The sequence below is a fragment of the Somniosus microcephalus genome, chromosome 18 (assembly GCF_052327205.1).
Source record: "Somniosus microcephalus isolate GS21.2 chromosome 18, FLI_Smic_1.0, whole genome shotgun sequence".
Taxonomy (NCBI): Eukaryota; Metazoa; Chordata; class Chondrichthyes; order Squaliformes; family Somniosidae; genus Somniosus; species Somniosus microcephalus.
In genome coordinates, this window is record NC_141004.1 from 9,926,903 (window position 1) to 9,954,068 (window position 27,166).

A 27,166-nucleotide genomic window follows, 5' to 3' on the forward strand; every position below is an offset into this window, starting at 1 on the left:
CTTTTTCGGCGGCCGCCTGCCCGCACCTCCTTCCCCGGCCTCCTACACCCCTCCCCCGTGGCATTGCCGGCTGTTTCCAGAGAGCCCGGCACTTCTCCTTGGTGCCGGGCTCATTTGCCGGCACTCGCGAGCGGGGATCGCGCTGTTGCAGGCACCTCCCCCTTAAGAGTGAGAGGAAGGCCTGCAGTACCGTAGGCTGCCGTGCCACAGCGGGTGGCGCTGCGGCACTTTGCACGCCGATATTCAGTTTCAGCGCCCCAAGTGGGGTGCCGAAACCCTTGTTTAGCGGCCGGCTTCCACTTGGGGCGCTGAAACTGAATATCCCGCTGGCGCAAGTGGCTCCGCGCGCAGCGGTAATTCCGGCGCCCAGGCGAGCTGGGCGCCCCTAACTGAATTTCTAGGCCTATGACTGGACTGGCTGGATGGGCGCCAGTTCTATTTTGTCTGTGGACTTATGTGCAAAAATCGAGGATATTTGCAGCTTGGTCTTAATGAGAACTTGTCCCAAAACAGGATTTGATTGTCGTGCGAGGCTTCGGTGCAAGGGTCTATCACTCATCTACTCACCGTCCTGCCACATCGGTTGTTGTGGAGGTTCATCAGTGCCCTGGCATCCTTCTCCTTCTTCTCCTTGGCGTCCACAAAGGCTTTCGAGAACTTGATGCCGTAGTTGATGTTGTCGCTGCAGCCTCCCCAGTCGAACTCCCCTCTCAGGTCCCGGGCTTTGCCCCTCTTGCGTGGGTCACAGTTGCAGGTGTTCAGGTCCCCCTGGCTGCAGGCCCGCGTGATGGCGTACACAACCCCAGCGGAGGAGATCGCATAGACGAAAGCAGCCTCTCGGCTACCTGAGGGGACAGGAGGAAATAGAGGGAGGAACGGTTAGAAACGGGGCAATCGCGCTGTAACAAAGAGCTGCGCTTTACCCCTGAAGAACAGGAGCAAGGAACGGTTAGTCCTAGTTTCTTTTTTTTATTCATTCACAGGTGTGGGCGTCGCTGGCAAGGCCAGCATTTATCGCCCATCTTTGGTTGCCCTTGAGAAGGTGGTGGTGAGTCTTCCTCATGAACCGCTGCAGTCCGTGTGGTGATCTGATCGAGGTGCTTAAAATGTTACTGTAAAAGGATTTGATAGGGTAGATACAGAGAAGCTATTTCCTCTGTTGAGGGAAATGAAGAACAAGGGGACATAATCGTAAAAATTAGAGCCAGGCCTGTCGTGTATTGATTGCGAGTTTGACACCAGTCAATACGGTAATGTAATGTGCAAGTTTAACACCAGTCAATACGGTAATGTAATGTGCGAGTTTAACACCAGTCAATACGGTAATGTAATGTGCATTGCATTGTGGGAATTACCCGGGAAAACGGCAGTCAGCCATTTTACACAATAAAGTAAACATCGCAGTTATGAGCCTGTCTGCCTGATTCTATGCTTTAATGCGTTTATACAACATTGGCGACGAGGATAACGAACGGAATCATTTTAAATAGGTAGTTGCCCAAGTTTTAGTTAGCTAGGATGGAGATGACCAGCATTCAAAATTTTGCATGCTTCGCCGAGCCAGCCACGTTGGGTCCAAGATGGACGAGGTGGTTAACGTCTGTTGAGCTTTATGCCGACGGCAAAGGACTCATTATCGACGATACCTCTACAGCTGCCACAAAGCAGAGGAGAAGAGCTCTAATTCTACACCTAGCAGGACCAGATGTCCAGGATATCTTTTCGACTCTACCGGACACAGGAGAACCAGCAGACTACACGGCGACGGTTAGTGCTTTGAATCACTACTTCATGCCCCAGGTCAACGCAGCATTTGCTAGACAGACTTTTCATAAGTTGTCCCAGAAGGCAGGTGAGACTGTGCAACAATTTGCTACTCGCTTGCGGCAGGCTGCTAAAGACTGTGCTTTTGGGGGGAATGCGGATAATCAAATAAGAGACGCTATCCTGAGTAGGTGCACGTCAGCCTATGTGCGGAGGAAATTGCTAGAGGAAGGGCAAGGTCTAACGCTCGCCTGCACGTTACAATTGGCCTCACAATGTGAAAACGTCGAGGAGCAGATGTCAGCCATGTCATGTACAGAGAAGGCGGAGACAGATACTATTCGTCGTGTTACACAGAAAAGAGGGTATTATGCGAAAAGCTCGACAGAGAAACCAAAGGGAAATGGCGATAGGAACGAAAGGAAATGTTACAGATGTGGACACACAGACCACATGGGCAGAGGTCCGAAATGCCCAGCACGCGGACAAACGTGTCATAAGTGCAAGGGAAAGGATCATTTCTCCAAAGTATGCCGCACAAAGGGTACAAAGAAACACAGTGTGAACAATGTAGAGGAACAAAATGACTTTGCATTTGCTGTTACTGGAAATAACGTGACAGAGAGACTTACCTTTTGTGTGGGGGGAGTAAACCTGAGAATGTTAATTGATTCGGGTGCAACTAGTAATGTGATAGATGAGAATACATGGGAAGGCTTAAAGTCAAAACACATTAAGTGTCAGTCACATGTCCCTAAGACAGAGAGAAAGTTATTCTCTTATGCTTCTAGCCGACCACTGTCAGTTAAAGGTGTATTCACATGTGGGATTACAATAGGTAAGAGAACTGAGCAGGCGGAGTTCATTGTGGTTAAAGGCCATGGAGAGCCATTGCTAGGAAGGGAGACAGCCATGAAACTGGGAGTTTTAAAAATAGGCGCAGATGTCTCAGCTGTGGTAGATGTAAGACAGCTACTAGAACAGCGGTATCCAAAGGTGTTCCAGGGAGTAGGAAGGCTGAACACAAAACAGATCAGTTTGTATATCGACCCACAAGTGAAGCCTGTGGCCCAGCCACTCAGGCGTATACCATTCAACTTAAGGGGGGCAGTAGAGGCCAAAATAAAACAATTGAGGGACATGGACATTATCGAACCTGTAACTGGTCCCACCCCATGGGTAAATCCTGTGGTTATTGTACCAAAAGCGGATAAGGATGTAAGGTTATGCCTAGACATGAGGCGAGCAAACCAGGCAATAGTGAGGGAACGATATCCAATCCCCACCGTTGATGAGATACTCCAAGGTATGAACGGCTCGACGGTGTTTAGTAAGCTAGACCTGAAATGGGGTTATCACCAGCTAGAACTGACCCGAGTCACGAGAAATCACAACGTTTGCAGTACATAACGGAGTATACAGGTACAAGAGGCTGATAGTCGGTGTATCTTCAGCTAGTGAGCAATATCAGCACGAGATAGCTAATGCCTTAGCTGGAATAGAGGGTGTTGAAAACATCTCAGACGACATTATCGTGCATGCACACGACCAAGAAATGCACGACAGACGCCTGCACGCTGTCATGACCAGACTAATGGAAAGTGAACTGACACTAAATTCAGAGAAGTGCCAATTCAACATGGACCGATTGATTTTCATGGGAATCCTGTTGTCTGAAAAGGGCATCGGACCAACAGCAGAGAGAGTGCGAGCGGTGGCAGAAGCTCGGGAACCAGAGAATGCTACAGAGGTGAGGAGTTTCTTGGGATTCGTTGGGTACAGTAGCAGATTCATCCTGCAGTTTGCAATGCTATCAGAGCCACTGCGACGCCTGATGAGAAAAGACACACCATTTAAATTTGGATCACAACAGAGACAGTCATTCAGTGCACTCAAGGAAGAGTTGGCCAGAGCCGGCACTTTAGCATATTTTGATAAGGATGCACCAACCAAGGTGATAGCAGATGCCAGTCCTGTAGGTTTAGGCACAGTACTAGTTCAGGACCAACAGGGACAAGAGGTGCCAATATGCTATGTAAGTCGTAGTTTAACAGACTGTGAGAGGAAATACTCTCAAACAGAGAGAGAGGCTTTAGCTCTTGTATGGGCTTGTGAGAGGTTGCATCCATATGTGTATGGCCGAAAATTTAACTTGGTAACTGACCATAAGCCATTACAAGTGATATACGGCCCACACTCTAAACCCTGTGCCCGTATAGAGAGATGGGTACTTAGATTACAGCCGTACGATTTTTAGGTGATACACATTCCAGGCAAGCAAAACATTGCAGACCCACTGTCACGATTGCTGGGGGAGACAGCAAAACAGGAGAGACATTCTCATGGCTCAGGTGAATACGTGAGATTTGTAGCTGTGAGTGCGACACCAAAAGCACTACTAGAGAGGTGGAGGAAGCCTCTGCTACCGACCCAGAGCTGATTGAGGTATGGAAGGCAATCACAAACGGACATTTTGAGAACTGTAAAGCTTATGCAGCAATTGCAAACGAGCTGTGCATAGTGTGGTACCTAGTTCTTCGGGGAACACGCATCGTGCTACCCACAGTGTTACACGCACGAGCCCTGGTGTTAGCACATGAAGGACACTTGGGAATAGTTGGAACAAAGCAACATCTCAGAACCAAGGTTTGGTGGCCTGGCATGGACAAGGCAGCTGAAAAACACTGTAAAGCGTGCCACGGCTGTCAGATAGTAGCCAGACCCGACCCACCTGAACCGTTGAGACCAACACCATTACCAGAGGGCCCCTGGCAGGATGTAGCTATAGACTTACTGGGACCCTTGCCATCCAACCACTCCATTCTTGTGGTAGTTGATTATTATAGTCGCTACTATGAATACAACATCATGACCTCCACAACAACAGAGAAGGTTATTGATAGTTTAGAGTCAATCTTCAGCCGTCATGGTTTGCCAATCACCTGCAAATCTGATAATGGTCCCCAATTCAGACCTGAATTATTCAAAGAATACTGTGAAAACAACGGGATCAAACACCTGAAAACGACAGCAAAATGGGCTCAGGCTAACGGAGAAATCGAGCGCCAGAATGCATCGTTGATGAAGAGAATCAGAATTGCTCAGTCAGGAGGACTAGATTGGAAACGTGAACTTAGAAAATATGCCACAACAGGAAAGAGCCCGGCAGAGCTGCTCTTTAAACGGAAAATGAGAGGATAGCTGCCAGACATCACAGAGTCGCGTGCAGACATGGAAGTACGTGACCGGGTCGCAGAACAAAAAGGCAAGTCCAAACTGTACGCAGAAGAACAGCGGAGAACACAATACTCAGAGGTGGAAGTTGGCGACACGGTGCTGGTACGACAGGACAAAGTGGACAAGTTCACCACTCCTTTTAATGCCACACCCCACAAAGTTTAGAGTAAAACAGGGAGTCAAGTAGTAGTAGAATCTCCAGACAGAGCACTCTACTCGAGAAACACTACGTTTGTGAAGAAATACAGAACCAATGGACCAAAGGAGACACTCCATGAGCAAGAGGAAACACAAGGGACTGAGGACAGTATAGTAGACCCTGACACACATACCACTGTGACACAGGCAATACCCACTGACACCAACATGTCAGACATACCCAATACAGCCAGACCTCAAAGGGTTAAAAGAAAACCCCAAAGACTGTCTGATTATGTCACAACATAAACTGTGCGAGAACTGCATGGGTGATGTTAAATGTTTAAACCTGGGAATTATTTAGTTGTGTGGTAAGACACAAGTTTGTAAAAAGTTTATAAACCAAGTAAGTTATGCAGTGTTATTGTAAGCAACTGTTTGTAAACTGCAAGTTTGTTTCCAAGGAAAAGGGGGATGTCGTCTATTGATTGCGAGTTTGACACCAGTCAATACGGTAATGTAATGTGCGAGTTTAACACCAGTCAATACGGTAATGTAAGTGCATTGCATTGTGGGAATTACCCGGGAAACCGGCAGTCGGCCATTTTACACAATAAAGTGAACATCGCAGTTATGAGCCTGTCTGCCTGATTCTATGCTTTAATGCCATTCAGGGGTGAAATCAGGAAGCACTTCTTCACATGAAGGGTAGTGGAAATCTGGAACTCTCTCCTCCAGAATGCTGTGGATGCTGGGGGACAATTGGAACTTTCAAGGCTGAGATCGATAGATTTTTGTTAGGTAAGGGTATCAAGGGTTATGACACATAGGCAGGAGATGCAGATCAGGCATGATCTAATTGAATGGCGCAGCAGGCTCAAGAGGCTGAAAGGCCTCCTCCTGCTCCTAAGCTCCTCCCACAGTGTTGTTAGGGAGGGATTTCCAGGATTTTGACCCAGCGACGATGAAGGAACGGCTGATATATGTCCAAGTCGGGATTGTGTGTGTGTGACTTGGAGGGGAACTTGGAGGTGGCGGTGTCCCCATGCGCCTGCTGCCCTTGTCTTTCTAAGTCACGGGGTTTGGGAGGCGCTGTTGAAGAAGCCTTGGCGAGTTGCCTCAGTGCATCCAATAGATAGTACACACCGTGCACCGCTGGCGGAGGGAGTGGATGTTTATACTAACGGATGGGCTGCCAGTCAAGCAGATTGCTTTGTCCTGGATCAAGGAAATCTTCACTTTGATAGTTCAGTTCAGACTACATAGTTTTGATCGACGTGAAGCAGTTTTACCATCATAATAACCACAGCCGTGTTGTGCAGTTTGGGGAGTGGGTAGGAGGGAACAGGTTAATTTGAAGCGAAGTAAAGGAAGAGGAGCGAGACCAGAGGCAGGGCTGCCATCCTTTAGACAGATTTAAACTGGGCCTGCAACGTTTTGTTAAAGAGCTGATGATCTCATCTATGCTCTAAAGCCACAGAAAATTTACTACTGTTCAGAAGCTGGTGAACAGAGCCTCGAACACACAGGGTGCCATAATCCCTGGGCAGCCAGCAGTATAGCTCATGTCTGCCGGGTTTGCATTGTTAAGCAAGGTATAAATACCTTTCAACTTAGAATCGACGAGACGGCCTTTAGTGTTTAACATTGGAACCGCAAGCAAACAAGAAGATTTAACAGAATTTATTTTTTTATCCGACACAAGCACTGGAGCATCAGAGAAATTTATTTCCATTCCACTTCTCCCACATACAGGCTTTTACGATTTATTTTCTCGTGAAGGGTGTCGTGTTGCTCGCCCATAATTTATTGAAGGCATCTAACTGCTAGCACAGCAGCGTAAACAGCAGTAAATCTGCGGGAGTCCCTCATTCACCGAGAGACACACTATGTCACGTCCTGATTTCACATCACATTCCGCCTTGTCCCTGCTCTGTGTGAACACTGTCATTTCACCCAGCTCCACTCTCCGGGTGTTCCTGCCTCACCCGCGCCTGTTTCTGCCCTCCAGCTTCCTTCCATTTGCTTCTATCCTGTCCTATAGTTGCCGATTCACATTTTGGCTAGAGAGCCACGAGTCATTCTGCAAAATTGCCCTGTCTTCCCCCCTGCCCTTTCTCTTTCCATCAGCCCAGCCGAGGGGCTATCCTGCGTTCCTGATGTAAAAGTCTTACCTGGAACCAATAACCCGACTTTCCTCTTTCAAATGCTGACTGACCTGCTGCATTATTTCCAGCATTTTCTGTTTTTCAATTCAGATTTACAGCATTTGCAGACTTTCCTTTCATAGAATCATAGAATAGTACAGCACAGAGGGAGGCCATTCGGCCCATCGAGTCTGCGCCGGCTCTTTCGAAGAGCAATCCAGTTAGTCCCACTCCCCCGCTCTTTCCCCATAGCCCTGCAAATTCTTTCTCCTTCAAGTATTTATCCAATTCCCTTTTGAAGGCTACTATTGAATCTGTACCCACCGCCCTATCAGGCAGCGCATTCCAAATCCTAACCACTCGTTGCGTAAAAATGTTTTTCCTCATGCCGCCTCTGGTTCTTTTGCCAATCACTTTCAATCTGTGCCCTCTGGTTATCGACCCATCAGCCATTGGAAACAGTTTCTCTTTATATACTCTGTCTAAACCCGTCATGATTTTAAACACCTCTATCAATTCTCCTCTCAGCCTTCTCTGCTCTAAGAACAACCCCAGCTTCTCCAGTCTATCCATGTAACTGAAGTCCCTCATCCCCTGGAACCATTCTAGTAAATCTCCTCTGCACCCTCTCCAAAGCCTTCACGTCCTTCCTAAAGTGTGGTGCCCAGCATTTTGCAGAATGTTGCCGGACCCCTGTTGGTACCTCACCCAATCAGCCGTGTGAGTGAAGACAGTGACTAACGGCAGGCTATTTGACTGTGGGAGCCATCATTGCCAGGCCTGAGCCTGTCCTCACCCAACATTCATCACACGTGCTTTCCTTCTGAGGTCACTGGCTAGTCACTGGGGGTAAATTCAAAACTAATCGGCGGAAACAATATTTCAGCGAGCGAGCGGTCAATCTACAGAACAGGCTTGCTAGGGAGAGGATGGAAACAGTTAGTGTTGATTCATTTTGGGATCCAGTTTGTGAATAATTTGAGAAGTGACGTGTGACGTGCTCGGGAGGAACAGGTGACTCTGGACCTCTGGTTCCCAAAGCTCTCCACCACTGGGGGTTTTCCTCGCCTCGTGTCTGGGTCTGTTGTAGACTCATTGATCGAGATTGATCGCTGTGATTGGTCAACAACCCCATTATTGTTGGATTGTGGGATGGTAGAAGGTGAACTAGACGGACCGTGGATATGTTTCATCCAACCATTCTGATGATTCTAGCGAGTGATCAGGAGCAGGAACTACAGCTGATTATTCCTTAGTACGATAGCAAAATACTGCAGATGCTGGAAATCCGAAATAACAACAGAAAATGCTGGAAAAACTCAGCAGGCCAGGCAACATCCGTGGAGAGAAATTAGAGTGACGTTTCGGGTCTAACCCTTTTTCAAACTGGAAAGGAAATAAAATAGATCGAAGGCAGGACTGCGATAGAACAAAAGAAGTAAAAGAAGTAAAAGAGACATTAAGAGGTATTCAAAACCAGACGAGATGGTAATAGGACAGTGGAGACAAAAGACGGCAAGATTAGGTGTGAAGTGTACTGGCAGGATGAGAGACAGTTGCCGTGTGGGAGAGAGTAAAAAAAAGGAAAGTGGGGGGGGGGGGGGAAAGGGAAGATCCAAAACAAAGGGGTGGAAAAAAATATATAAGTAAAAATGTAATAGGGGCCGAGGTTATGATCTGAAATTGTTGAACTCGATATTGAGTCCGGAAGGCTGCAAAGTGCCTAATCGGAAGATGAGGTGCTGTTCCTCGAGTTTACGTTGAGCTTCCATGGAACAATGCAAGAGGCCAAGGACGGTGAGGCCCGATTCGCTGCTCATGATGCGGTCTCCTCTACATTGGGGAGACCAAACGCAGATTGGGTGACCGCTTTGTGGAACACCTCCGTTCAGTCCGTAAGGGTGACCCCGAGCTTCCGGTCGCCTGTCATTTTAATTCACCGCCCCATTCCCACTCGGACCTCAATGTAACTCTAATTTCTTTCCACGGATGTTGCCTGGCCTGCTGAGTTTTTCCAGCATTTTCTGTTGTTATTGCTGATTATTCCTTGTCTAGCCCAGGGCTGTTGAGCCAGTTGCAGCTCTCCGACTGCCTGGCGGCCTGAGATCAGCTAACCCAGGGACAGACTGGGGATTGAAGCAGGCATCCATCACTCCTTGTGGCTCACACTGAGGGACGTGCAAGTCAGGTCATTAAAGAATCCCAAACTCAAATGTGTATCTGCTTTGGCGTCAGATTGTAGGAATATAGAAAGAGGAGTCGGCCATTCAATCAGATCTGGAGGTAACAAAAGCGCGGATGAGGGTTTAAGTAGTGGATGAACTGAAGCAAGGTCCGAGACGGGCGGTGTTGCGGAGGTGGAAGCAGGCGGTTATGGTGGTGGAGCGGACATGTGGTCAGCAGCTCATCTCAGGGTCAAATAGGATGCGAACGGTCTGGTTCAGCTTTTTACCCGCCTTTGCTTCATATCCCTCGATACCCTCACCTAACAAATATCTGGTGATCACAGCCTTGAACATTTTCCATTGACCCCCAGCATCCACAGCCTTTTGGGGGGGAGAGAGTTCCAGATTTCCACCACCTTTTGTGTGAAAAAGTGCTTCCTGATTTCACTCCTAAACAGCTCAGCTCTAATTTTAAGGTGCCGTCTGATGTAAGAAAACTACTGAGCCCTTGGTTTGAGTATAAAACAAGGCTTTAATCAACTGTTTCACAACCATGAGTTTCTAGTTACATCACTAGTTCCTGGTTACAGAAACATCCTGAGCAAGCTGGGCCCATGCCCGAGTATTTATACTTTCCTTGGACGGCGCCACCAGCTGGCCGGCCAGTGTTATCTCATGAGTCATTTCTACATGAATGGTAAGATTCATGACACTGTCCTCTTGTTCTGGACTCCGCCACCAGAGGAAATAGTTTCTCTGTATCTACTCTATCAAATCCTTTTAACATTTTAAACACCTCGATCAGATCTTCTGTCATGAAGGGAGTACAAGCCAAGTTTATACAACCTGTCCTCATGATATAACCCTTTTAGCCTCGGTATCATTCCGCTGAATCTGCGCTGCTCCCCCTCCAAGGCCAGTATATCCTTCCTGAGGTGGGGGGCCCAGAACTCAACGCAGTGCTCCAGATGGGGTCTGACCGAGCCAACGATACCATCCTTCTCCCTGACCACTGCCTGAGGCTGAACCAGACTAGTCACAACCTTGTCATCCTATTTGACCCTGACAGGAGCTTCCGGCCAGTTCCTAATTTCTCACCAGTTAGCAAATACTCCAATTGATCTTTCTTGGATCCTCATATTTCCCCTCATTGAACTGCATCTGCCATAGTTTTGCCCACTCGCTTAAGTCTGTCTATGTCTCTTTTGTAACCGGGACACCCTAGTCCATTCCTCCATCGCCTCCAGCACCCCTTCCCCTTCGCCCGGCACCTTCCCGTGCAAGCACAGGAGGTGCAACACCTGCCCTTATACCTCCCCCCTTCCCACTGTCCAGGGCCCCAAACACCCCTTCCAGGTGAAACAGCGATTTACTTGTACTTCTTGCAACCTAGTATACTGTATTCGCTGCTCACGCTGTGGTCTGCTCTACATTGGGGAGACCAAACGCAGATTGGGTGACCGCTTTGCGGAACACCTCCGTTCAGTCCGTAAGGGGGACCCCGAGCTTCCGGTCGCCTGTCACTTTAATTCACCGCCCCATTCCCACTCAGACCTCTCCGTCCTCGGCCTCTTGCATTGTTCCACAGAAGCTCAGCGTAAGCTCGAGGAACAGCACCTCATCTTCCGATTAGGCACTTTACAGCCTTCTGGACTCAATATCGAGTTCAACAATTTCAGATCATAACCTCGGCCCCTATTACATTTTTTATCCACACCTTTGGTTTGTGACTTTTCCTTTTTTTCTCTCCCACATGGCAGCTGTCTCTCATTCTGCCAGCGCATTTCACACTTCATCTAGAGCCATCTCGTCTCGCCTTGAATATCTCTTAATGTCTCTTCACCTCTCAGACCTTCCTGTTTGTTCTTTCATCCCCTCCCCCATTTCCCAGCCCCCAAACTTGCTTTTTCATCCGTTTCATTTCCCGCTTTTTTCTCAGTTCTGACGAAGGGTTTCGACCTGAAACGTTGACTCGGTTTCTCGCTCCACGGATGCTGAGTTTTTCCAGCGTCTTCTGTTGTTATTTCACTAAAACAGATTATCTGGTCATTATCACATTGTTGTTTGTGGGAGCTTGCTGTGTGCAAATTGACTGCTGCATTTCCCACATTACAACAGTGACTACATTTCTTTTTTTTAACAGACAATGTTATGTAGCATTGTTGCATTAGACAGGAGTGTCGCCGTTTTCTAGCACTGTCACACTACACTGAAGGAATATTTCTCATATTGAATCAACAATGTTTGATGTTGTCTGAAGAATGTAGAAAAGATTATATTGATGTAATCTGCTCACTTCTCTCAGAAATATCTCAAAGTGCTTCATATATAATGAATTAGTGTGAAATGCAGCAATAGTTTTGCAGGCAATGCAACCATTCTGCAGTTAGTAAGGTTGTACAAATAGTACTTGCATTATTGAGCAGTACATTGGTTTATTTTTGCTGGTTTTGAGGGAGGAGTGTTGGCCAGGACATCAGGTGGATTCCCTACTCTTCTTCGATTAGTGCCCTGGGATCTTTAACAGCCAGTAGAGGGTGGCCTTGGTTCAACACGTGAGGAGAAAGACGCAAAATACGACGTGTGGTCATAGGAACATAGGAAGAGGTGGAGGCCATTCAGCCCCTCCGGCCTGACCCACCATTCAATTAGATCACGGCTGATCCGCACCTCCATTTACAATAACAACAACAACTTGCATTTATATAGCACCTTTAATGTAGTAAAACGTCCCAAGGCGCTTCACAGGAGCGATTATCAAACAAAATTTAACACCGAGCCACATAAGGAGATATTAGGGCAGAAAAGAGGTCGGTTTTAAGGAGCTTCTTAAAGGAGGAGGCAGAGAGGCGGAGAGGTTTGGGGAGGGAATTCCAGAACTAAAGGCCTTGGCAGCTGAAGGCACGGCCGCAAATGGTGGAGCGATTAAAATCGGGGATGCGCAAGAGGCCAGAATTGGAGGAGCACAGAGATCTCGGAGGGTTGTGGGGCTGGAGGAAGTTATAGAGATAGGGAGGGGCGAGGCCATGGAGGGATTTGAAAACAAGGATGAGAATTTTAAAACTTGACCTGCTTTTGCTCCATATCCCTTGATACCCTTTCCTAATAAAAATCTATCGATCTCAGTCTTGAGCACTCCAATTGACCCACTGCCTTTCAGAGGAGCAAGTTCCAGATTTCCACCAACCATTGTGTGAAAAAGTGCTTCCTAATTTCACTCCTGAACGACCTGGCTGTAATTTTAAGATGATGCCACCTTGGCTAGGCCTAGACAGAGTCAATAGAGGGAAACTGTTCCCATTGGCGGAAGGGTCGAGAACCAGAGGACACAGATTTAAGGTGATTGGTAGAAGAACCAAAGGCGACAGGAGGAAAAACTCTTTTATGCAGCGAGTGGTTAGGATCTGGAGTTCACTGCCTGAGAGGGTGGTGGAGGCAGATTCAATCGTGGCTTTCAAAAGGGAATTGGATAAGTACCTGAAAGAAAAACATTTTGCAGGGCTACGGGGAAAGGGCGGGAGAGTGGGACTAGCTGAGGTGCTCTCGCAGAGAGCCGGCACGGGCTCGACGGGCTGAATGTGCTGTAACCATTCTATGATTCTATGTTCTGGGTTCCTCCACCAGAAATAAGTTTCTCTCTATCTTATGCTAGAGAGTCCGTGTCAGATCCGTCAGAAGTGTCCAGTCCAAAGTACAAAGGAAGACATTGTCAATGGTTCCCTTACCTCAGGCACCATCCCTTTCTCCTCCAAAACAAGTTCCTCCAGCCTATAACCTCCCTTCAACACTCCGTCCTCTGACTCTGAAGTCCTGTTCCTTCCTCCCTTCAATGTTCCCCACCACCTGTGTCAGAACCTTCAGCCACCTTGGTCCTGCTCTATGTAACTCCCCACCCAGACCTCTCTGCTCTTCAATGTCTCCACCTTCAGAAATCTTCTCAAAACCCATCCCTCTGATCAAGGCTTCCGGCCAACCTGCCTAATCTCTTCAGCGTCCATTTCCTTGCCAAGCACCTTTAGATGTTTCACTACATTACCGGCGCTGTACAAATTCAGGTTGCCGCTGGCGACAGTGACAGGGACCTGGTTTTGGTGGTGTTGGTTGAGCGAGGAACATTGGGTGAGCCCCCTGCTCTTCCTACAATGTAGTGCTCCCTGAGACCTGCACTGGGATCTCAGCCTAGGTGTTTTTTTATGCATTCACGGGATGTGGGCGTCGCTGGCAAGGCCAGCATTTATTGCCCATCCCTAATTGCCCTTGAGAAGGTGGTGGTGAGCCGCCTTCTTGAACCGCTGCAGTCCGTGTGGTGAAGGTGCTCCCACAGTGTTGTTCGGGAGGGAGTTCCAGGATTTTGACCCAGCGACGATGAAGGAACGGCGATATATTTCCAAGTCAGGATGGTGTGTGACTTGGAGGGGAACTTGGAGGTGGTGGTGTTCCCATGCACCCGCTGCCCTTGTCCTTCTAGGTGGTAGAGGTCGCGGGTTTGGGAGGTGCTGCCGAAGAAGCCTTGGCGAGTTGCTGCAGTGCATCTTGTAGATGGTACACACTGCAGCCCCAAACCTTCATTATGTCATGTTTTAGTAGTGGCTCACTCTTGGGGTAAAGAGCATGACAGCCCTATAAAGAGGTAGAAAGAGGACGGGGGCAGCGGGGATCTGCGGTAGCCCACGGGCAGCAGTAAAGCCTTAACCTTCACGGTAACTGACTGGGGCTGTGCAGATCGATCCAACCAGTTACTCCCTGAATTATTTGTGTTTGACTTTTCACCAGTTCGCCTGTGGAAATATTTACATCTCTTATTACTGTTTACACGTCTCAGCTCAAAGACATGCTCCAACCAGCTACTTTAGGAGAGCAGCCCGCTGCCTGAACCCTCGTAAAACGCGCGCTCTCTCTCTCCCTGCTGGGATCTGTTTACGCAGCGATGCAACCGCAAATGTTGATCAAAACAACATTGATGGACTCTTTATGGTGTTTTTTCACTGGATATGTCCATGCCCCGAACTAACGGCAACTATTTTGTGTGTGTGTGTGTGTACGTTCTACTTAGAAACAATACGATGCTGCTAAAGTGTGGTTATTAAAGAAAAACTTGCATTTCTTCAGCGCCTTTCGCAACCTCAGGACATCCCAAAGCACTTTACAACCAATCAAGTTCTTTTAAAGTGCAGTCACTGTTGTAATGTAGTAAACGCGGCAGCCAATTTGCACACAGCAAGCTTCCACAAACAGCAATGTGGAATGACCAGGTAATCTGTTTTAGTGATGTTGATTGAGGGATAAATATTGGCCCCAGGAATAACTCCCCTGCTCTTCTTCAAATAGTGCCGTGGGATCTTTTACATCCACCTGAGAGGGCAGACGGGGCCTCAGTTTGACATCTTATCTGAAAGACGGCACCACCGACAGTGCTGCACTCCCTCAGCACTGCACTGGGAGTGTCAGCCTGGATTTTTGTGCTCGAGTCTCTGGAGTGGGACCTGAACCCACAACCTTCTGACTCAGAGGCGAGGGTGCTGCCAACTGAACTACGGCCAACAGCTTAAGCAAGCTGCCATGAATTGACTGAAAACCTGTCATATCAGTGTGAAGAATCTTCAGGGATTCGTGGTACAGGCAGGGCCACAGCAGATTGAATCCTCTGCTCGGGGTTGCTGGTGTCACGCAGATGTTTGCTCCTGTGTAAGGAGCTCTATTTACGCAACATGAGATTCCTATCTCTCATGGATTGTGTTTCTTTTAATTTAAATACATCGGTCATTTAATCTCTGATTGTGGGTGTCTGATAGATAAAATACTGCAGGATATTTACCCCACTCACTAGGCCCTGAGAGATCCTGAATAGATACTGCAGGATAACATAGAATTACATAGAATTTACAGCACAGAAACGGGCCATTCGGCCCAACTGGCCCGTATCGGTGTTTATGCTCCACACGAGCCTCCTCCCACCCCTCTTCATCTCACCCCATCAGCATCTCCTTCTATTCCTTTCTCCTTCAATGTGTTTATCCAACTTCCCCTTAAATGCATCTATACTATTCGTAACTATTCCTCGTGGTAGCGAGTTCCACATTCTCACCACTCTCTGGGTAAAGAAGTTTCTCCTGAATTCCTTATTGGATTTATTAGTGACTATCATATATTTATGGTCCCTAGTCTTGTTTTCCCCCACAAGTGGAAACACCTTCTCTACGTCTACCCTTTCAAACCCTTTCATAATCTTAAAGACTTCTATTGGGTCATCCCTCAGCCTTCTCTTTTCCAGAGAAAAGAGCCCCAGTGCCTGTTCAATCTTTCAGGCATTGTTAGAGGGGGCGTCCTTCAGATGAGATGCTATACCCAGGCTCCATCTGCTTCGTGTGGTAGGACAGATTCCGCGATGTTGCCCCAGCCACTCCCTGTGATAGCACATTCCACATTCTAATCACTCTCTGGGTAAAGAGGAATCTCCTGAAACTATCCTCCCGTTATTCTACCGGGCTGTGTGAGAAACCCTGAATAAATACTACAGGAGATTACCCCACTTCCCAGATCCGGAATAAAGATCTCTCTTCATTTCATTCCTAAAACACTGGATATATTTTGTGTGGCGTCCCTTTAATTCACGACGCTGCCTTTTCAGGAGTAATTTCCAGGAAGTGGTGGGCTGGCCAAGACTCAGCGCCCAACAGCTCATCAGGCCCGTTGACATTCTGCAGGCTGTTGGCTCAGTGCTGCCACACTTAAAATGCACAGCCAGCAATACTAGCCAAGGATCTGTGTGATTGTGATTTGCCTTTAATTGCAGGAGATCTGCAGCAGGGCACGGTATAAACAATGCACGGGCAGTTACAACCTACGGCGTCGCCACTGGACTCAGCCCTTTAGCTATAGTAGAAACACACCTTGAGAAAGGGGAGAACTAGCTGGAAGAGAATCTAATATTTAATAGGAAGAAAGAAAGAGAAAGAAAGAATGAAAGAAAGACAGAAAGGAAGTATTTACATTTATATAGCGCCTTTCACCTCCTCAGGACATCCCATTGTGCTTCACAACCAATGAATTACTTTTTAAGTGTAGTCACTGATCCCACATCTTTAAGAACATAAGAACATAAGAAATAGGAGCAGGAGTCGGCCATACAACCCCTCGAGCCTGCTCCGCCATTCAATAAGATCATGGCTGATCTTCGACCTCAACTCCATTTTCCCGCCCCATCCCCATATCCCTTGATTTCCCTAGAGTCCAAAAATCTATCAATCTCAGCCTTGAATATACTCAATGACTGAGCCTCCACAGCCCTCTGGGGTAGAGAATGCCAAAGATTCACAACCCTCTGAGTGAAGAAACTCCTCCTCATCTCAGTCTTAAATGGCCGACCCCTTATCCTGAGACTATGCCCCCTAGTTCGAGACACTCCAGCCAGGGGGAAACAACCTCTCAGCATCTACCCTGTCAATCCCCCTCAGAATCATAAATGTTTCAATGAGATGTTGGCCTGGTTTCTCTTCTATTTCTGCCATGCCCTCCCCGAGCTCATCTTGTTGCCCTTCAGTAGGTGATGTGGGCCTTATTCTTGAATCGCTACAGTTATCTCTGTAACCTCCTTCAGCCCTACAATCCCACCCCCCACCACCGCCCCCAGGAGTCGCCCTTCCTCCAACTCTAGCCTCTTGTAGAGCTTCCTCCTGCTCCATCATTGGTGGTCGTGCCTTCAGGCGCCTAGGACCTGCTCTTTCTAACAATCCCTCTCTAAACCTCTTCATTTCTCCACTTCTCTCTCCTTCTTTAAGATCCTCCTTAATAGCTACCTCTTTGGCCAAGATCTGCATCACCAGTCCTCATGTCTCATTCTTTAGCAAGATGTCCACTTTTTTTGCCTGATTCCGCCACTGTGAAGCACCTTGGGACATTTATCTACTTTAAGGGCACTATATAAATGCAAGTTGTTGTAATGTAGGCAAACATGGCAACCAATATACGCTCAGCAAGATCCCACAAACAGCAATGAGATAAATGACCAATTAATCTCTTTTTGGTGGTATTGATTCATGGATAATTGCTGGCCCAGACACTGGGAGAACTCCCCTGCTCTTCTTTGAATAGTGCCGTGGGATCATTTATGTCCACCTGAACAGGCAGACCTTGGTTTAATATCTCATCCAAAAGACGGCACCTCTGACGGTGTAGCACTCCTTCATTACTGCACTGAGGTATAAAATATATCAAAGATCCCTTGTTCACTGCTAAGCTCTGAAGTACCATGACCCATCCAGACTCTGACTAAAATCACAAATTATTTGAAACATCCAAAGAATAATACTTTGAAATTCCCATGAAATTGACGTTACTTCCCTTCGGAAATGAATTAATCTCTGTTACTATTAGGGTTGCCAAGTCTGATTGGACATATTTCGGGAGGTTTCATCACATGACCTCCTCCCTTCTTACACCAATTGGAAAGTGAACAGGCTCTTTATCATCCGATTGGATGATTCTTGACCGTCGCTCAATTAGCCTCTTTCCCCCCCATCTGAAATATTTTTATAATATTGTTCAAAATCATGAGGGGTCTAGACAGAGTAGATAGAGATAAACTGTTCCCATTGGAGGAAGAGTCGAGAACCAGAGGACACAGATTTAAGGTGATTGACCTATACAAAAGGGACGGTCTACACCTGTGCAGAGATGGAACTGATGTTCTCGGGGTAATTTTTGATAAAGCAGTTCGGGAGCATTTAAACTAGTATGGCAGGGGGCTAGAAACCTATGTAGTGAAATAGAGGAAAGTGAAAGGCAGACAGAAATAAATGGTAAAAGGGTGAGGAACAAAAAACAAAGGGCCAAACTAATTCATAAAAAATGTGAGCATAAAAAAAGCCTGAGGGTTTTATACCTTAATGCGAGAAGCATCAGGAACAAGGTAGATGAATTAGCTGTGGAAATAGAGGTTAATAATTATGATCTAATTGGGATTACGGAAACATGGTTGCAGGGTGAGCAGGGCTGGGAGCTTAACATACAGGGGTATTCAGTATTTAGGAAGGATCGACAAAAAAGAAAGGGAGGAGGGGTAGCATTGCTAGTAAAAGAGGGGATAAATGCAATTGAAAAGAAGGATATTAACTCAGTTAATACAGAATCTATATGGGTGGAGCTAAGAAATAGCGAGGGGCGAAAAACATTAATAGGAGTGGTATATAGGCCTCCAAATAGTAAAATAGAGGTTAGGGAGGGCATCACGAGGGAAATTAGAGAAGCGTGCAATAAGAGCACAGCTGTCATCATAGGTGACTTTAACTTACATATAGATTGGACTAGCCTAATCAGTAAAAATAATGAGGAGGAGGAATTCCTTGAGTGTTTAAGGGATGGTTATCTGGATCAATATGTCGAGGAACCAACTCGGGAACAGGCTATATTGGACTGGGTACTGTGCAATGAGAAGGGACTAATCAGTAATCTTGTTGTACGGGGACCCTTGGGTCAGAGCGATCATAACATGATCGATTTCTCACTCGAAATGGAGAGCGAAGAAATTGACTCAGAGACTAAGGTCCTGAATTTAAACAAGGGGAATTATGATGCCATGAGACGGGAACTGAGTAGGTCTGATTGGACAACGTTCCTGGGAGGACTGGAGGTAGATAAACAATGGCAAACATTTAAAGATAGAATGACAAAATTGCAAAAATTGTTTATACCAATCTGGCATAAAAGGAAATCTAAAAAGGTGACTCAACCGTGGATAACAGGGGAAATTAGAGACAGCATAAAATCCAAAGATAGGGCGTATAAAATAGCCAAAAAAAGCGCCAGAGCGGAAGATTGGGAACAGTTTAAGATAGAGCAAAGGAGGGCAAAGGGCATGATCAAGAGGGGCAAAATAGCTTACGAAAACAAGCTGGCGGAAAATATAAAAACTAACTCCAAAAGCTTTTATAAATATATCAAAAGGAAAAGACTGGTGAAAACCAAAGTTGGTCCATTGCAGTCAGATACGGGGGAATATATAATGGGAAATAAGGAAATGGCAGATCAACTAAATGCATACTTTGGGTCAGTCTTTACGAAGGAAGACACAAAAAACCTCCCTGGGATATCGGGAAAAATAGGGACATTGGCAAAGGAGGAACTGACGCAAATCAATATCTCTAAGGATATGGTGTTAAGGAAGCTAAAAGGATTGAAGGTGGACAAATCCCCAGGGCCTGATAACATGCATCCTAGGGTACTGAAGGAGGTGGCCCTAGAGATAGCGGATGCACTAAGGATGATTTTTCAGAATTCATTAGATTCGGGAACAGTGCCGATGGATTGGAGGGTAGCTAACGTTACCCCACTATTCAAAAAGGGGGGTAGGGAAAAAGCAGGTAATTACAGACCTGTAAGCCTTACATCAGTTGTGGGCAAAATGCTGGAGTCCATCATTAAGGATGAAATAGCGGAGCACTTAGCAAATGGGGACAGGATAGGACAGAGTCAACATGGATTTACAAAAGGTAAATCGTGCTTGACTAATCTATTGGAATTTTTTGAGGGAGTAACTGGTAGAATAGATGGGGGAGAGCCAGTAGATGTGGTGTACCTGGACTTCCAAAAGGCCTTCGATAAGGTCCCACATAAAAGATTAGCATGGAAAATTGAGGCTCATGGGATAAAGGGGAAAGTTTTGGCGTGGATAGGGAACTGGCTGTCAGATAGAAAACAGAGAGTTGGAATAAACGGCTCATTTTCTGAATGGCAGGCAGTAACAAGTGGGGTACCACAGGGATCTGTCCTGGGCCCCCAGCTGTTCACAATTTACATTAATGACCTGGATCAGGGAGTCGGATGCAGCATTTCCAAATTTGCAGACGACACTAAACTAGGAGGGGGGGTGGGCTCAGAGGAAGAGACCAGGAAGCTCCAGAGCGATTTGGACAGACTGGGCGATTGGGCGGATAAATGGCAGATGCACTATAATGTGGACAAGTGCGAAGTTATCCACCTTGGGTGCAGGAACGGGAGGGCAAATTATTATTTAAATGGCAATAGATTGGGAGAGGGGGAAGTACAGAGAGACCTGGGTGTTCTTGTACACCAGTCACTGAAGGCGAGCATGCAGGTGCAACAGGCGGTCAAGAAGGCAAACGGTATGCTGGCCTTCATAGCAAAAGGGTTAGAATACAGGAACAGGGATACCTTGCTGCAGCTGTACAGGGCACTGGTGAGACCACACCTCGAGTACTGTGTACAGTTTTGGTCGCCTCATCTGAGGAAGGATGTTCTTGCCATGGAGGGGGTGCAGCGGCGATTCACCAGGCTGATACCAGGAATGGCGGGAATGACCTATGAGGAGAGACTATGTAGTTTAGGGATGTACACACTGGAGTTTAGAAGATTGAGAGGGGACCTCATAGAAGTGTATAAAATTCTGACAGGTCTAGACAGACTGGATGCAGAAGGAATGTTTCCCTTGGCGGGTGAGAACAGAACTAGAGGACATAATTTAAGGATAAGGGCTAAACCATTTAGGACAGAGATGAGGGGGAATTTCTTCACTCAGAGAGTGGTGAAACTGTGGAACTCATTGCCACAGAGGGCAGTGTACGCCAGCTCATTAAATATATTTAAGAGGGAATTAGATATATTTCTACGGGCAAAAGGGGTTAAGGGTTACGGAGAGAAGGCGGGGACGGGATACTGAATTAAAGGATCAGCCATGATCTCATCGAATGGCGGAGCAGGCACGAAGGGCCGAATGGCCTACTCCTGCTCCTATCTTCTATGTATCTATGTAACCAAAGGCGACGTTGTGGCAGAACCACTGAATGACTCTGGCTAACTGTATATAATTCTCTTTAACGATGTTCTAACACCAGCCTAAACCTGTACCATTGTGTTAGGCATTACTGTGTTTTGTATATAGAGTTTGCATGTACAGGGCGTGACCCCTTTAAGAGCGCGGGAAAACGCGGGCAAACGCGATGACGTCATGTCGCAAACCAGGGGCTGCCCAGGCAGTCCTCGTGGCATCTCCGTTGAGTAAAGACCTGTTTGATTGTTCTCCTGTGTCGATCTCCGTTAGTCGTAGGAATTCGTCAATTCCTACATTGGTGACCCCGTTTTTGTGAACGTTTTCACAGAAGAAAAGCACAGCATGGAAGCAAACGCCATTTCGCTTAAGTTGCCGCGGTTCTGGGAGCAGCAAGCGCCCTCGTGGTTTATTCAGGTCGAGGCCCAGTTCGCCCTGAGGAACATCGATGCGGATCAGACCAAATACCTTTATGTGGTCTCCGCACTCGACAGCTCTACCGCCTCTCGGATCGTCAGCCTCCTCGAAAAACCCCCAACGGAGCGCAAGTATGAAACCCTCAAAGCGCGGTTACTGCAGGTTTTCGGGCTCACAAAATTGGAGCGCGCCTGTCGATTACTCGCTATGCCCGGGCTCAGGGACTCCAAGCCTTCAGAGTTGATGAGCTAAATGCTCACACTCCTGGGCTCAGAACCGGAATGTTTCCTATTCCGCGAGAATTTCCTCAGCCAACTGCCTGAACAGGTGCAAGCTGCCCTGGCCAGACCTGAAGTTGAAGACTGTGCAACACTCGCTGCGGAGGCGGACAAAATTTTTGCTGTAACTCGGCAGTAGTGTGCCGCCACGAGGCACCCATCCCCCGCAGACGCCGGCCCGGCTCGTCAGCCTGCTGGGCTGTGTTTCTACCACGCGCAGTTCGGCATGAAGGCGAGGCGATGCCGCCTTCCCTGCAATTTCCCCCCCAAAAAAACAACAAACAACAACTGACACTGCGACCACCGAGGAACGGGTCTAACGGGCACCCCGCAGCCGCGATGGCGATCGGCAACGCAGGAAAGTTGCTGTTCATCACTGATACTCTCTCTTGTCGTCGTTTTCTGTGCGACACCGGAGCGCAGTGCAGCATTTTACCCACGTCCGCCCTCGATGTGCAGACGGGGAATCACGGCCCCACCCTTGAAGCGGCCAATGGCGGAGCAATTCGGACCTTTGGCAGACGGCGAGTGGAGGTGTGCTTTGGGGGGCAACGTTTTCACTGGGAGTTTGTTACAGCCAAGGTTTCCCAGCCCATCCTCGGCGCGGAGTTCCTGTGCACCAACAGCCTCCTGGTTGACGTTAGGAACCGGCAGCTGAGCAATGCAGCAACTTTTAATTCTCTTCCATGTTACCGCAGTAACACTACATCACGCACCGTCTCCTGTGCGTTTCTGACTCCTGATGAGTTTGCTCGCCTGCTCGGTGAATTCCCTGACCTGACAAGACCCACATTCTCCTCCACAGCCATGAAACATGGTGTGGAACATCACATCACCACCAATGGCCCCCCGGTCTACGCGCGGGCCCGGCGCCTGGAACCTGGCAAGCTGGCGGTCGCAAAGGCGGAGTTCGCAACCATGGAACAGTTAGGGATTATTCGCCGGTCAAATAGTCCCTGGTCTTCACCCCTCCATATCGTCCCGAAGCCTGGCGGCGGATGGCGGCCATGCGGCGACTATCGACGCCTAAACGACGCCACCACTCCTGATTGGTACCCAATCCCCCACATCCAGGGCTTCTCTGCCCATTTGGCAGGGAACACCGTGTTCTCGAAAGTCGACCTCGTCCGGGGCTACCACCAGGTCCCAGTTCGTCCACAAGACATCCAGAAGACCGCAGTCCTCACCCCATTCGGCCTCTTCGAGTTTTTACGAATGCCGTTTGGGTTAAAGAATGCCGCTCAGGCTTTCCAACGCCTGATGGACTCCGTGCTGCGGGACCTCAAGTTCCTCTTCGTCTACCTGGATGATATTCTAATTGCCAGTCCTACTAAGGAAGAACATATCTGTCACCTACGCACCCTTTTTCGACGCCTCAGCCAACACGGCCTGATTATCAACCCGGCCAAGTGTCAGTTTGGCCTGCACCAAATTGACTTCCTGGGGCATCGCATCACCTCAGAGGGAGCGGTTCCTTTACCTTCGAAGGTAGAGGCAGTGACATCCTTTCCACGCCCACAGAACATAAAGGCCCTGCAGGAATTCCTAGGCATGGTAAACTTTTACCACCATTTCATGCCTAAGGCGGCACTACTCATGCAGCCCCTGTACGAGGCCCTCAAGGGCAAGACTGGCAAGAACCCGGTAGACTGGACAGATGACATGGCCCGAGCGTTCGCCGACACAAAAGCGCCTTAGCCAACGCGACTATGCTGGCGCACCCGCTGCCAGGTGCCACCATCACCCTCACCACCGATGCGTCGGACTATGCAGTCGGTGCCGTGCAAGAGCAGTGGGTGAACGGGACGTGGCAGCTGTTGGCATTCTTCAGCCGTCAACTACGGCAGAACGAGAGAGCATATAGCGCGTTCGACCGGGAGTTGCTCACCCTTTTTCTGGCCATCCGCCATTTTCGGTTCCTTCTGGAAGGATGTCCTTTCACCGCCTTTGTGGACCATAAGCCGCTAACTTTTGCAATGGCCAAGACCGCCGAACCGTGGTCAGCCCGACAGCAGCATCAACTGACCTACATATCCGAACTCACCACGGATATACAGCACGTGGCCGGTAAGGACAACCTGGTGGCAGACTGCCTCTCCCGCACGATCATCAATACGGTTCATTTGGGCATCGACTACACCCTCATGGCAGCGGACCAAGCCTCAGACCCGAAGTCCAAGCTTACAGAACGGCCATCACTGGCCTCCAGTTGGCCAACGTCGAGTTCCATTCGGCAGGCACCACGCTGTTGTGTGACGTCTCCGTACAGGATCCTCGCTCTGTCGTGCCGGTCGTCTGGCGCCGCAAAGTGTTCGATGCCATACATGGGTTGTCACACCCAGGAATGAAGACCTCTCAGAAACTGATGTCAGCGAAGTTCGTATGGCATGGCATGCACAAAGATGTCCGCGACTGGGCCAACACCTGCGTGGTCTGCCAAAAGGCCAAGGTACAGCGCCACATCAAAGCTCCGTTGGCCACCTTCACAGTTCCGGAGCGACGTTTTGACCATGTCAACGTGGACCTGGTAGGACCACTCCCACCCTCCCATGGTTTTTCACACATCCTGACCATGGTTGACCGCACCACCAGATGGCCGGAAGCGGTCCCCCTGTCATCCACTACTTCGGCGGACGTGGCCAGGGCATTCATTTCCTCCTGGGTCGCCCGTTTCAGAGTGCCCGCAGATATTTCGTCAGACAGGGGACCGCAGTTTTCCTCCGAACTCTGGAATGCAGTGGCACAAGGACTCGGTGTCAAATTACACCGCACCACAGCCTATCACCCACAGGCGAATGACCTCTGCGAACGCTTCCACCGATCACTGAAAGCTGCCCTGAGGGCCAGCCTCCAGGACGCTGGATGGGCAGACAAGCTACCGTGGGTTCTGTTGGGCCTTTGCACGGCCCCCAAAGAAGACCTTCACTCTTCATCAGCGGAGCTCGTGTATGGTCAGCCGCTGCGAGTCCCTGGGGACTTCCTACCAACATCGACGGAGCCATGGTCCGCGACTGCCCAGCTTACTAGTCACCAAGAGGCGGCCAGATGTTTCGCAGCGGTGCCCACTTCGCACCACGGGCTGCAGAGGTCACACGTTCCCACGGAGCTTCACAAGGCTGAATACGTTTTTATTCGCCATGACGCACATAGGGATCCGCTCAAGGCCCCATATACCGGTCCCTTCCGCGTGTTGGAAGCAGGGGACAAAACCTTCATGGTAGATGTCGGTGGTAAACCGGACCACATTTCGGTCGACCGCTTAAAGCCAGCACATTTAGACCTCGACCGCCCCGTCGAGACAGCACAACCGCCGAGACGAGGTCGGCCACCCATCGCCGTTATGGCAGACCAGGTGTGACCGCCCGCCAGACCGCCGGCCACCCAACAGCCTCCGCCTCGAGAGTACAGGAGTCGTTCTGGCAGGCTCGTCAGACCCCCTCACCGTTTGACTTTGTCCGTTAAAGCGAATTCTGGGGGGGGCGCATGTGGCAGAACCGCTGAATGACTCTGGCTAACTGTATATAATTCTCTTTAACGATGTTCTAACACCAGCCTAAACCTGTACCATTGTGTTAGGCATTACTGTGTTTTGTATATAGAGTTTGCATGTACGGGGCGTGGCCCCTTTAAGAGCGCGGTGACGTTACGTCGCAAACCACGGGGCTGCCCAGGCAGTCCACATGGCATCTCCGTTGAGTAAAGGCCTGTTTGACTGTTCTCCTGTGTCGATCTCCGTTATTCGTAGGAATTCGTCAATTCCTACAACGTAAGGAAAAACTTTTTTACTCAGCGAGTGGTTAAGATCTGGAATGCACTGCCTGAAAGGGTGGTGGAGTCAGATTCAATCGTGGCTTTCAAAAGGGAGTTGGATAAGTACCTGAAGGAAAAGAAATTTGCAGGGCTACAGGGAAAGGGTGGGGGCGGTGGGACTAGCTGAAGTGCTCTCGCAGAGAGCCGGCACGGGCTCGAGGGGCCGAATGGCCTTCTTCTGTGCTGTAACCATTCTATGATTCTAACTAATATTAATATTGAAAGTGTTCAAAGAAAATTAAAAACACAATTATTTTTTAATGATGCTATGATTTTTCACAGCGGTGCCCTGGAGTTTAATCGTCAGTTCCTGGAGACTCCAGGACAACTTATTTAACTATTAAAGTTGAGATTTACAATTGAATATATTATAGAATGATTCATAGAAACTTATGGCACAGAAGGAGGAGAGATTGAGTAGACTCGACCTATATTCTCTAGAGATTAGAAGAATGAGAGGTGATCTCATTGAAACATACAAAATTCTTACAGGGCTTGACAGGGTAGATGCTGAGAGGATGTTTCCCCTGGCTGGGGAGTCTAGAACCAGGGGTCACAGTCTCAGAATAAGTGGTCAGCCATTTAGGACTGAGATGAGGAGGAATTTCTTCACTCAGAGGGCGGTGAATCTTTGGAATTCTCTGCCCCAGAGGGCTGTGGCTGCTCAGTCATTGAGTATATTCAAGACAGAGGTCGATACATTTTTGGGAACGAAGGGAATTAAGGGATATGGGGATCAGGCGGGAAAATGCAGATGAGGTAGAAGATCAGCCATGATCTTATTGCATGGCGGAGCAGGCTCGAGGGGCCAAATGGTCGACTCCTGCTCTTGTTCCTTACGGTTCTTATAAATTAAACTTTGTACGTATTTGAGTGGGACATGCATTAAAATGGGGGACATTTGAACACCAGCCTGCGCCCCTTCTTACTCCCGCTATCGGACACGTCACCAGCTTTGCTTGCTTACCAATTTAAACTAGGAAGATTTCTATTAAAAGAAAAACTTACTACGCAACATTACTTTGCCAAATACAGTGTGGTCCCTGGCCAGGGTGCTACAGTTCCACCTGTGGTGTCGGAACTGGTGCTGGCATTCTCTGATCCACTCCTTGGCTCCTTCCCCGATCGACTGCATGATATCAGGGTGTTTCTGACACAGCTGCCGCTGCTTGTTCACCAGTCCCGGGATGTTGTCACAGATCACACGGGCCCCCAGAGCCCCAATGTACCTGTGGGAGAGAGCAATGCCGTTAGATCACAACGCCATATTCCAATATCCTAAATACAATTTCAAATAATTTGCTTAGAATCATAGAATCACACAGCACAGAAGGAGGCCATTCGGCCCATTGTGCCTCTGAAAGAGCGATCCAATTAATCCCACTCCCCTCGCTCTTTCCCCAGAGCCCTGCAAATGTTTCCTTTTCA

General features: G+C 48.4%; 1 protein-coding gene across 1 annotated transcript in view; it reads right to left on the reverse strand.

The window, feature by feature from the left end:
- Nucleotides 1–27,166, reverse strand: part of wnt2bb (wingless-type MMTV integration site family, member 2Bb) — a 268,350-nt gene that overhangs the window by 225,309 nt on the left and 15,875 nt on the right. Inside the window, exons 2-3 of the mRNA XM_086011030.1 lie at nucleotides 26,747–26,967; nucleotides 568–845 (exon numbers count right to left, since the gene is read on the reverse strand). Coding sequence (XP_085867156.1) covers nucleotides 568–845; nucleotides 26,747–26,967 — 499 coding nt within the window. The remainder of the gene's footprint in view (nucleotides 1–567; nucleotides 846–26,746; nucleotides 26,968–27,166) is intronic.